Raw genomic sequence first — 12,912 nt, 5'->3', positions numbered from 1 at the left:
GCAGAGCGTAAAAAACTACCTTTATGTCAGTGACAATATAGTCGGTGCTCATGTACTTGCCGTTAACACGTGTCACGTCCTATTTTCTACAAACCATTATCATGATAGGTTCGGTGCTCCCTTCACGGAGTTCACTAAGGAACATATGACTGCTTGTACCACCGTCCGTCGGACGTTTGCAAACTAAGGGGGCTGGCCATGGCAATAGAGGAGGAAAGGAAACTATGAACCTACAAACATAACAAAGCCGGCAATCTTATAGCATAACCAAAGACCGTTCAACTGTCTACAAATTAATCATATCCTAATGAATGATATTAAATGACAGTGATATTCAAAGAGGCACAATAAAACAATGCAATTTAATTAATTTTAAAGCGACTTTTGGTATCCTAGCTTGTAGTTAGAGTTTCTTGAATTGGTTTTTATATGTAGGATGATTGTAATCAATTTTGGTTTAATTGGCTTCGTAAACCATGGGGGAAGATAAAGAGGAATGAAGTTCAAATGTGTGATTCTCTGGCGTCTTAATTCAATTAACTCTTTTAATTCCATTATTTTAATTAACTCATCTGTGTTAACTTAAATTTATAATAAATTGTAAAAAATTAAAATAGTATTCACGTTAAATGACCATTTTACCCAAAAATTAACCTCATTTAGTATTGTACTATAAGCATAAAAACTTGCAATTACTTAAATTTTACCGTCATCCTTATGAAATGCTTTATAATATCGTATAAATCAAAAGCACTAAAAATTGAACATGGAACGATCTAAGGGAAAAAAATGGTACCTGCTTTAGAAAAGAGAATGGACTGTTTGAATTCAGTCGTAACTTCCGAAGTCCGATTAATTCTGATGAAACACATGCGAGTCAAGAAGCGAACTCGTGAGCGGGTATGAGTGTGAAAAGGTTCCCATGTTTGTTACGGAGTGGCATTTTACACCGATTTATCAGCTGAAGCCATTAATCAACCCATTAAGTATCGGTTACCATTAATGTTATATGATTCGATTTATTGGAAGATGTTTAAAAGATGAAATGGTTCGGTTACGATGAAGAAGATGATTGATGTCACTGTCTTTATTATTTGGATAATGAAGTATTGTTTGAAGGTTCGGTTACGATGGTTGATGTCACTGTCTTTATTATTTGGATTAGATAAATCATCCTTTATTAATTGAATTATCAATGAACTACTATTATGTGAATTATTTGAATTACTTGGACTTATGGCCCTTAAGGACGATAATGAGAAGGACAATTATGCCCCCATGACTAAGGTAATTAAATGTTGTACCATAAGCACTATAAATTGTAATTACTTAATTTATGCAAGTATCTTTGGGAAATGTTTTATAACCTACCACTTGTACACTATTAATTATGAATGTGATTGTTCATTTATATGGCTTTGGACACCACATGATTTATAAAAAGTTTAATTCTTTTAATTTGATTTAAATACATATTTTAGAGTTGTATGGCTAACCTAAATATAGTATCATTAATGAACCTAAAAAAATGAAGGTTGTAAAAAAGTTGATATAACTAAATTAATGAACCTTAAAAAATGTATTTAAGAGGCTTATAATGAAGGTTGTAAAAAAGTTCATATAACTAAATTTTTAAATATATATAGATAGTTTATAGACTAAAATTATTAATGTATTTACATATATCGGCATTGACTGTTGCTATCAATAATATTAAAACTAGTACCCGTTTTCATTTTTTGGGTCGTTTTAGTCATAGGTATATCATGATCTTTTATTGGGTTTTCCGGTTTGGTTAATATATCGTGTGTCAGTATCGTACCAGAACGACACAAAACCAATGTCGACCGGATGTTTACCGCGTAGCGTAGGTAATCTCACTACTTATTATTAATAAACGTGGGTACGTAAACTGAATTAAGTAAATCTATACGGCATGTGTACATAATAATTTCATGGGTGACGGACGCTAAACATACACCATATATACTTAACTTAACGCATTACATATGAAGAGCTCGGTATCATACCGGTACCGTATCGAATTTTACCGATGTTGAAAATGGGTGAAAGTTTACTATCGATCGGATTTATATCACCAATGGAAAGTATGATGAATCAGTTATAGGCACAATGACCCACTTGAAATGCTTTTGGATTGATTGGAATGCCGATGAGATCGGGATCGATTAGAATACCATGATATTGGAATCCTATGTGATTGGGATCAAATGGTTGGAAAGAGATATCATGACTATCGATCTTTCTAAGATGTTAACAAAAAATCGCAACATGTTCCATAGGCTACATTAGGTATTCTAACTGGTATTACCGATTCCAATACCCAAAAGTCCAAAACCTTAAAATAGTACCGATACCGATTTTGTTCGATGAGTATCGGTTCGATATAGCACCGGTATTACATATAAAATGCTCATTAGTGATCACATATGCAAAAATAATGAATACGAGAAAAATTATGATTATGTCACTCATTTAGAAGGATGGTACTTTTATGTCTTTTACCATCTGATAATTTCACCATAAGAGTAGGCTCAAGCGGCTTAGTTGGCACTTTTCACCGTCGAAGCTAATGTTGCGTGCAGGTTAAAGGATATGATGGGTGATTATTTTGGTAAAGACTAAAACTTCATATCTATTTAATTCTTTGACTATAAAGTTGCTGAGATTCGTTTCCTTTTACTCTCCCTTCTAGTATTGAATCTCTATTGTTGCCCAGTTTCTAACATTTTTAAATGAGTTAAATGCCATTTTAGTCCATGTGGTTTGGGCTATTTTGGCAGTTTAGTTCAAAAGCTTTATTTTTCGTTTGTGAGTTTAAAAAGGTTTCATCGTTGCCATTTTAGTCCACTAGGTTAAATTCATACATTTTTCTATTAAAAAGAAGGGCAATTCGGTCATTTTATATGTAATTCTGTAACTAAAAAGGGCAATTGGGCCTTATAAAATCACCAAATTGCTCTTCTCGTTAACATAAATAATGAGTAAATTGCCATTTTAGTCCCTGGGTTTTGTCCAAATTTGCCAGTTTAGTCCAAATAGTTTTTTTTATGCATCTGGGTCCCTGACTTTACATTTTGTTGCCATTTTGATCACTTTGCCTAACTCCATCCAAAAACTCCATCTTTAACCAGGGGTATTTTGGAGATTTTCATTTTAAATGTTTTTAATTGCTATTTTGATCCAATTCCAAAAAATCAAAAAAATTCCAAAAAATCAAAAAAATTCCAAAAAATAATAAAAATTCTAAAAAATCATAAAAATTCTAAAAAATCCAAAAAATTCTAAAAAATCCAAAAAATCCGTTTTGGCGCGAACCGTTTCGACCCGTACCGTTTCGAAGTTGAACCGTTTCGACGCGAACCGTTTTGATCCGTACCGTTTCGAAGCCGAACCGTTTCAAGCCGAACCGTTTCGACCCGTACCGTTTCGAACCGAACCGTGCCGTATCGAACCGAACCGTTTCGGGCTGAACCGTTTCGAACCCGAACCGTTTCGAGCTGAACCGTTTCGACGCGAACCGTTTCGACCAGTACCGTTTCGACCCGAACCGTGCCGTATCGAACCGAACCGTTTCGAGCTGAACCGTTTCAAACCCGAACCGTTTCGAGCCGTACCGTTTCGAAGCCGAACCGTTTCGACCCGTACCGTTTCGAACCGAACTGTGTCGTTTCGACCCGTACGGTTTCGAACCGAACCGTTTCGACCCGTACGGTTTCGAACCGAACCGTGCCCTTTCGACCCGTACCGTTTCGAACCGAACCGTTTCGACCCGTACGGGTCGAAACGGTACGGGTCGAAACGGCACGGTTCGATACGACACGGTTCGGTTCGAAACGGCTCGGTTTGATACGGCACGGTTCGGTTCGAAACGGTTCGGCTTGAAATGGTTCGGGTCGAAACGGTTCGGTTCGAAACGGCTCGGTTCGATACGGCACAGTTCAGTTTGAAACGGTACGGGTCGAAACGGTTCGGCTTCGAAACGGTTCGCGTCGAAACGGTTCAGCTCGAAACGGTTCGGGTTCGAAACGGTTCAGCTCGAAACGGTTCGGTTCGATACGGCACGGTTCGGTTCGAAACGGTACGGGTCGAAACGGTTCGGCTTGAAACAGTTCGGCTTGAAACGGTACGGGTCGAAACGGTTCGCGTCGAAACGGTTCAGCTCGAAACGGTTCGGTTCGATACGGCACGGTTCGGTTCGAAACGGTACGGGTCGAAACGGTTCGGCTTGAAACGGTACGGGTCGAAACGGTTCGCGTCGAAACGGTTCAGCTTCGAAACGGTACGGGTCGAAACGGTTCGCGCCAAAATGGATTTTTTGGATTTTTTAGAATTTTTTGGATTTTTTAGAATTTTTATGATTTTTTAGAATTTTTATTATTTTTGGGAATTTTTTTGATTTTTTGGAATTTTTTTGATTTTGTGAATTGGATCAAAATGGCAATTAAAAACATTTAAAATGAAAATCCCCAAAATACCCCTGGTTAAAGATGGAGTTTTTTGATAGAGTTAGGCAAAGTGATCAAAATGGCAACAAAATGTAAAAGTCAGGGACCCAGATGCACAAAAAAACTATTTGGACTAAACTGACAAATTTGGACAAAACTTAGGGACTAAAATGGCAATTTACTCCATAAATAATAGATGAAGTTAACATAGTGGACTAAAATGGCAACGGTAAAACCTTTTTGGACCCACATACGAAAAATGAAACCTTTGGCCTAAACTGTCAAAATGGCCCAAACCACAATCAGTAAAATGACATTTAACTCTTACACAACATAAAAGTCAATAAGCATATGGTGATCATCAATTGCTTTTTGCATAAAACTGAACCAAAACCAAAGAATTTCGGTTTTTAATGAATATGTCTATTGTTTAAATGGTTTTGAATCTTTTTTTTTTTCTTTAAGACGTTTAACATATCTAAATCAAAGCATGACGATAAAAAAGCATAATGAATGATTAATTTCACGTTTAAGGAGAAACTATACACATAAACCAAACCTAGCAAGATTCTTCTCAAATCAAATCTAGATATGGACTTGAAAGAAATAGAGAACATGTAAATTTTACCCAAAAAATAACTTGTTCACAACATTATCATAACATAATCAAATGATTATTTTACGTTTAAGGAGTAACTATATACATAAACCAAACCTAGCAAGATATTTCTCAAATCAAATCTAGATATGAACTTGAAAGAAATGGAGAACACGTAAATTTTACCCACAAAATAACTTGGTCACAGCATTATCATGAAAATAGACGATGTAATTTTGTTTACTAACCTTAATAGCTTTTTGGACCGTGGATGAAAGCAAACCACATAGTTGGAGACCATTTGTGTATTTTTTACACCTTATGAATGAAATCAATCCACAATCTGCGAAAACCACCGTACCATCCATGCAATTTACTCTTTATTTTAAATTGTTTTTATACTAAACTTTTTCTATACCTTTGTATTATTTAAAATAATAAACATATTTAAAAATATGTTTTATGATAAAATTACAAGCTAATCTAATCTAAATTCTAATAAAGAACTCCAATTAATGTCACATGACAATACCTCCTACAATCCAATTTTTTTTCTTAAGTTTTATATTTTTGTTTTTTATATTCAAAATTTATAAAATCACGTTTATCTAAAGAATCCTAATTTAAAATTTTGATCAGCTTAAGAATTTTTTTCTTCTTTTTTAGGATATATTTTTCATTTACACCCTCCGATATTTAATAAATTTATCATACAGTCCATCAACTTTGGTAATGATATATTTTGCATTTCAACTTAAATAATGTTTTCCTTTTGTCGTTTTTTCTTTTTGTTTTAACTCAGCGTAATGTTTTTCTAAATTCCATATTTACCGAGTAGGTTAGTGTCGATGTTGTAACGAACTAAACCAATAATTTTTCCATACCTTTTGAATATATCGCCATGACTGGTCTTTTTATTGTCGCATAAAATGTCCCTTAGTGATTTGCTTATTTTTATATACAATGTTTTATTTTCCGTTTATGTAACTCCACTTTCAGCATCGACACTTGCACCCCATCGACATTATAAAAACTCTATAAAATGTTATTTTAATCCTCTCGAGTTTTATGTGCTTATTTTTATGTTCAATTTCGGTTGGTCTACGTTTTGATATAAATTTTGTAGGGATACAAGTAAGCAGTATAAATTCGAGTTACTTTACGTTTTAACGTTTTTGCAACACGTGGTACCATATTTTAATTTTTAAGTTAAAAATACTATTTTTACGTGCATGTTTTTTAAGTATGTTTAGGTACAAATCTAAGTTGATTTATGTTCGACGTAATTTTTTTGAGCCAGGTCAAATATAATGTGTTTTCATGCTTAGTTTTATGTGCATTTTTAGTTGGTCTGTATTATGGTTGCAAAAGTCGTTAGGCGCTCCCTAGTCGGATTTGAGAGTACTCGGGAAGTACTCGGCCTAGGCGGAGATTACTCGGGGAGTAATTGGCCTAGGCAAACAATACTCGGGCCTCGGCAGCCTACCTTGTAGCGAGTACTCGGGGAGTACTCGGAGCCTAGTCGGGACTTTTACAACCATGGTTGTGACGTAAATTTTGTTCAGAGACGAGTGAATAAATTCGAGTTACTTTAAATTTCGACGCCGCCGCAACGCGCGACTGGTGAAAATACTAGTAACAGATATAAAAGTTTCACATTTCTGAAAATTAACCAATTACATATAGAAACAAAAAACCATAATAAAATGACAAAAGCTAAGACTATTACAAAGCATAAATATTTTTTGTCTTCAATATACCACATATATTTCAGAAAATCGCTTGATAAGCTTCATTATCAACTAACCTTTGAACCTTTTCAAGTTAAAATCGAAATATTAGTGTGGCTTCCTGTTTAAGTTGGTGCTTCTTTCTTTGTCATTTATTCTCTACAATCATATTATGTAGTATTATGTCCAATCCTCCATCACTCTTAGAGAACACCGGAGGTTCTCTCAACATCTTTTCTTCCGGGCTCATGATGAATTTTAAACTCCGATGTCTTCAAGTTTTATGGATTTAAAATGAATTTTATCTACAAATGGCACACTACCATCTAAGTTGCCAACGGTTTTTTTTAGTGTAAAATATTGGATTTTGAGAACCTCCCCTAATTTTAAGTTCAAGATTTGCCAATGGTTTGCGGGTTGGCGAGTTCATTTATGGAACTCGAAAATGACCCATATTTATAACTGTCAACGATTTCAACCCTCCTAACATGAATAGACAAAAAACCCGAGTCAACCCGAACACAGCCCGTTTAACCCATTTATATAAATAAGTTAAAAGGGTTGACGATTTGTAATCTATTTGTCCGGTTGTAAGCAGGTTAATGGTACCATAAGTAACCAGTGAGCATGAGCATATAACATTATTTAGAACCAAAGATTGAATGAAAGCGTTTAAAAAGTGGAACAAATTTGGCTCAGATAACATTTTTTTTGAAGATGTTTGTGAGGTGATGGATTGGTAAACTACTTACAAGACTAAGTGTAAGCCAACTAAAAAAGCAAAAACAATTCTTACATTATTGTCATGTAAGCAGTTGGACTTTAACTAAAAGCAATTTATATGTATTTATTAGTATTTTTAAAAATAATCTTATAAACTTTTAAAATCTTAAAAAACACGGGATGAAAGAAAAAAACAAAACCAACCTCATTCTACCCCTCGTCCTTTTAACCGGGTCCAGGTATTCTATCGCGTATAAAAAACCGATTTTAGTTATGGGTTTTAGAGTTAAAATGTGTACCCTATCCATACCTAAGACATCATATTGGGCGTATTGTTATGACGGGATCCAACATATTGGGCCCAAGGAGACAGGCGGTAGCCCAGAACGATAGAAGAGCCCAAGAAGAAATTAAAAGAGGCGAACGGTCAAGAAATTACAAACTTAACTGAAACTTGAAAGAAAGACTCTGTGTTTGGCGCCACGTCAGCACACTTCTAACAGAATCTGTTTCTCTGTGATTTCTCATCTCTTCTTCTTGTTGTTGTTGTTCAATAAGATCACATCACATTCTGCCCTAATTCTTCTACTCGATAACTTCTGTTAACTCAATTCACTTCAACAACTTCTGTTCATATCCTCCAACCTTCTTCCGTACACTCATGGCGTTTCCCTTCATGGAAGCTGTAGTCGGTATCTGTTTACTTCTTTCATTATTTTGTTGTTTTTTTTAGCAATTACGTGTTCTCGTTTCATTATTAGGGTTTCAGATTACTGTTCTTACCGCTACCTTAGTTTTCATATTGATTCTATTAGTTTTCGATACATGTAGTGATAATTGCTAGGGTTTTTGTTTATAATCATTAGAATGGTTAAGTGTATTCGTAGAAGTATTGTTCTTGTGAATGATTAGGTTAGATTAACTTCAGATTTAAGTGCAATTAATAGTTATTGTGTTATTTTTTAACTTATTCTTAATATTACGAATGTTTTATTTAATTTATGAATGTTTCTATCAATGTTGCTAACTATCCATGGATGAAGTGATGATGATGACAATTACTGTTAATTTTCAGGATACATGATAATGTTGTACATCTTTGAGAAATATCTGGATTTGAGACAGCATGCCATCTTTTATTGATGTAATTTTTGCTTCTAGTGTTTAAATACTCCGTAATTTCTAGGGTTTTTATGTCTGTAATCATGGCGGAACTAGTTTGTCATCTGGTAGGACGATTTAGTACGGTTAAGCGTATTTGTAGAAGTTAGAACCGTTGTTATGTAAATGATTAGGTGTGAATTAACTTCAAAATTCAGTTCAATTGTTAGTTTACTAGTGTGCTATTTTGAACTTATTCTTAAAATGTGTTTATCTTTTATATTGTTGCTAATTATCCATGGATGAAGTGATGGTAATTTACTATTAATAATAATATTTAGGGTTAGAGATATTGATGTACATCTTTGAGACATATCTGCATCTGAGACAACATGCTGCTCTCAAGCTGCGAACACTTCCTAAAACTCTGGTCGGGGTCATTAGCCAGGAGACATTTGAAAAATATCGAGCTTACAATATCGATAAAAGGTATTTCAAATTTCATTATTCTTCTGCAGCATGTCATTGAATTCTATTGTCATTTTTGCTCAAACTGCAGACTGCTGAATTTATTTTTGTTCCTTTCCCAGTAACTTGCGCTTCGTGAAGCAGTTTGTAACAATAATAATAGATTCTGCTACTTTGCTCTTTGGTGTTCTGCCTAGGCTTTGGAAGGTGGTTAGTTTAATCAGTTCTTTAATCTCTATAATTCTTTATGCTTGGATAGATTCGTAGTTTCTTAACAATTTTTAATCATATCTTTTAATTGGGCTCAGAAATCAGGTGATATTGTGGAATCCACTGGCCTTGATGCAGAAAATGAAATATACCAGACACTTGCATTCCTAGCTTGTGTTATGTATTGGTCTCAGGTATACATTTTTTTTTTCAAATTCCAATATTATGGATTCTTCACATCTGTAACTAGTGTAACTTTGTGTAGATAACAAACTTGCCTTTTTCTCTCTACTCGACTTTTGTAATTGAGGAGCGACATGGTTTCAACAAGGTTACATAGAACATTACTCTCGTTATTTTTTATAGTTAGATACTACGTTGGTGATAAACGATTAAATGATATTTATGGTTGCAGCAAACATTTTGGCTGTTCATTAGAGACATGCTTAAGGGCATGACCGTGGCTATAGTACTAGGACCGCCCATTGTAGCTGCCATCATTCTAATAGTACAGGTTTCGTTATTAAAAATACGTTGTTACCAAATTTCCACAAATATTCATTTTTTTTTTGTATTACAGCAACCGTGTTTTCTTTTCATTGCAGAAAAGCGGTCCGTATTTGGCTATCTACCTTTGGGGGTTTATATTTGTTTTGTCTCTTTTCATGATGACAATTTACCCAGTTTTAGTACCACCCCTTTATAACAAACTCACACCTGTAAGTATTTTAGTGTGAAGTATTTTAACTTTAATCTTCTAATTGCTTGTTTGAATATATTCAGTTTCTGAGAAATTTTATTTGTCATGTTACCAAAAATAGCTACCGCAAGGTGAGCTTAGGACAAAAATCGAGACCCTTGCTTCCTCTCAAAATTTCCCTTCGAAGAAGTTGTTTGTTGTTGATGGCTCTACATGGTCAACACATAGCAATGTGAGAATTTTTTATTTATTACAAATTTGCAATAAATATTCTTGACTCCTAATTTTTTTTTCCTAATTAACATTTAGCTTTGAAGAATGATAATAATATCGAGATTGTATGCTTCAAAAGTTATCCTTTGTTTTGTTTATTTCTATATTTGGGCCATAATTGCAATTCTTTTAACAAAGGTCACCTCTAGAATATATTATCAAGCTATCATGAAATAGCATGAAAAGATATTTGTTATATCTGTTGGATTGCATTGACATAACCTTTTTTGTTGCCTTACAGGCATACTTGTTTGGGTTCTCTAAAAACAAATGTATTGCTCTTTTCGATACTTTGATTCAGCAGGTAAGTTTCTTATGTACTTTGTTATTTATTTGATAAAATTTGGTTTATGGAAAAGTCATAGGAGCTAACAAATACCGCACTAGTAACAACACTGGGACAAAAAATTTTTTGTATTTGGTTAATTTGTTTTTTCTATGTTTCTGCTACAAACTTGTCTTTGTATGATAGTGTATCCGTGTATGTTGTTGCATAAACTTCAGATCCATCTATACTTTCTGCTTTAAATACTTTGTCATAAATTCGTTATTTTTTTGGTTAACATGGTATGATATATGCAGTGCACAAATGAGGAGGAAATTGTTGCTGTGATTGCTCATGAACTCGGTCACTGGAAACTGAATCACAAAATATACTCCTCCGTTGGTGTTCAGGTGTGCTACAATCTTTTAATCCTGTTGGGTATAATATTTTATAATATATTATACATCTTTTATGTAATCTTTACACAGGCTGGTAGAGTCCAAATGGGTTTTGTTTCATCTCACTGGAAGTTAGATCTTATGGTTAACGTTGAGGAAATATGCTTTTGACTTTGACCACTTTCGTACTTTGTAGATACTTATACTTTTGCTGTTTGGAGGTTATACACTTGTAAAGAACTCAAATGATCTATTCACGAGTTTTGGATTCGATACTCAACCAGTACTCATTGAGTTCATATTATTTCAGGTACACCATACACTTTTATTTATAACAGTATGAATCAACATGTGTGATTTAAGTCTGTATTTGGGCTGTGTACATCTACTTGATGTATCCTGAGTTGTTGACCCAAAATACTGTGGGTACGTGAACGGTTATTTTGACTTCTGTCATCAATGTAGCATGAAATAGCTGTTTATTTGATTCTAGTCTCCATTTTTTAATATTAAAGGATCGCCAATTCCTCGAATAATGTTGCATGCTTGCACCTTTTTTAATTACATACTTGTTATTCTTTTCTTTTGTTATTTTTTATATTTATAATATTTCAATTGCAGTACACTATAATACCTGTCCAACATCTTGTAAGCTTTGACCTCAACCTCGTAACACATGCTTTTGAGTTTCAGGTATGGTTCTAATTAGATATCAGTATTTGACATCCAAATTATGTTTATTTTCTTGTACCCTGGTATGGTTGTCTGAGTATTATACGTTTTTTATATTTATATATGTAGGCTGATGCTTTTGCAAAGAAGCTCGGTTATGCTAAACCACTTCGAGATGCACTAGTTAAAATGCAGGTATCTTCTTCTTCCTATTTGGTCTTTAAGGTATCTATAATACCAAGTTAGTGTAGAACCTTCCTAGCTGATGTTCGAACTAAAGAAAAAAAAAACAGTTCATCGACTTCTGGAGGAAGAGAAAATAACAAGCTAAAAAGGGAGCATGGTGTGCTTTAACAAGTACAAAGTTGCCCGTAATGCATACAACCTCTTAAATCAGTTATTTAAGGATATAAATTTTGGTTTTTGTTATCGTTATTAACACATTATTTTGCGGAATTTATTATAAAAAACAGACGTAGACGGGTTACAGGTCATCGCAACCCAGTGTCCCAGTCCAACCTGTTTTGAGTCTTTGACCCATTACCCACCTGAACTGAACTGACCCATCCATTTTGCCACCTCTACATCTAGTCGTGTTGACTGTTGAATACCGACCTGTGGGTCAGGTTCACGTTTGTAGACTACTACAAAACATGTGTTTAGTTTAGTTGGAGCATATCGTTAGCGGGCTTTCATTAGATTCAGTTATTTTTATGTGTTTTTTTTTTTTTTTTTTTTTTTTTTGATAAATTTGTTATTTTGTAGGTAGGAAACTTGTCAGAAATGAACACAGATCCCTGGTACTCTGTTTATCACTATTCTCACCCTACTCTGCTTGAAAGGTTAGCTGCTTTAGATGAACCTCATAACAAGGCAGATTAACAACATGATGGATGATACACAAACATTCAGACTAGTGATTTAGCTACCATAGATATTACCTTTTTACCCTTTGAAAAGCCATATATTTCAGTTTTGGATGAGAATTAGGACCTGGAAAATGCTTTTGAGGAAGTTGTACAGGGTAAGAAATATCATGTATATTGTACACATTTAGAGAACCTGTGAATTTCACATATACCCCTTAAAACTTTTGAAATATCATATATACCAAACCCAATTTTAAATACCTGTAAATTGACTGAAATGTCATGTTTACTCATGTCATTGAACACAATTGAAAATATGATTATTCTACAGTTACTTCCCTCTAATCTTTAAGTTTGATATATAATGAAATCTTCATATTTACATCTCAACAATATTTTTCTCAAATTATAAAATATACTCATTTCATTGAAAACA

The 12,912-nt window shown here is 34.0% G+C and overlaps 1 protein-coding gene across 4 annotated transcripts; it reads left to right on the top strand.

Moving 5' to 3' along the window:
- The first annotated feature begins 7,973 nt into the window (after positions 1-7,973).
- LOC110917038 (CAAX prenyl protease 1 homolog) lies at positions 7,974-12,736 on the top strand. 4 transcript variants are annotated; one of them, XM_022161654.1, is made up of 14 exons: positions 7,976-8,212; positions 8,963-9,110; positions 9,212-9,299; positions 9,398-9,493; positions 9,565-9,630; positions 9,715-9,813; positions 9,905-10,018; positions 10,121-10,231; positions 10,514-10,576; positions 10,855-10,947; positions 11,132-11,245; positions 11,557-11,628; positions 11,737-11,802; positions 12,373-12,736. In XM_022161654.1, the coding sequence occupies exons 1-14, from the start codon at positions 8,182-8,184 to the stop codon at positions 12,487-12,489; spliced, it is 1,278 nt and encodes a 425-aa protein (XP_022017346.1). In that variant the 5' UTR covers positions 7,976-8,181; the 3' UTR covers positions 12,490-12,736. The 4 variants fall into 4 exon arrangements, with proteins under 4 accessions (XP_022017349.1, XP_022017348.1, XP_022017346.1 ...); XM_022161655.2 differs by having other exon boundaries at positions 7,977-8,212; positions 9,212-9,296; XM_022161657.2 differs by lacking the exon at positions 11,557-11,628 and having other exon boundaries at positions 7,974-8,212.
- Positions 12,737-12,912: the final 176 nt, after the last annotated feature.

This window comes from Helianthus annuus, chromosome 16 (genome assembly GCF_002127325.2).
Source record: "Helianthus annuus cultivar XRQ/B chromosome 16, HanXRQr2.0-SUNRISE, whole genome shotgun sequence".
Lineage (NCBI taxonomy): Eukaryota > Viridiplantae > Streptophyta > Magnoliopsida > Asterales > Asteraceae > Helianthus > Helianthus annuus.
This window is presented reverse-complemented; position numbering and strand designations above follow the sequence as displayed.

Excerpts from the sequence above, each read along its gene's own strand:
- LOC110917038 (XM_022161654.1), top strand. The coding sequence starts at position 8,182 with ATGGCGTTTCCCTTCATGGAAGCTGTAGTCG. Across the intron at positions 10,948-11,131 it reads ACTCCTCCGTTGGTGTTCAG|ATACTTATACTTTTGCTGTT; the intron begins GTGTGCTACAAT and ends CGTACTTTGTAG. Across the intron at positions 11,246-11,556 it reads TTGAGTTCATATTATTTCAG|TACACTATAATACCTGTCCA; the intron begins GTACACCATACA and ends TTTCAATTGCAG.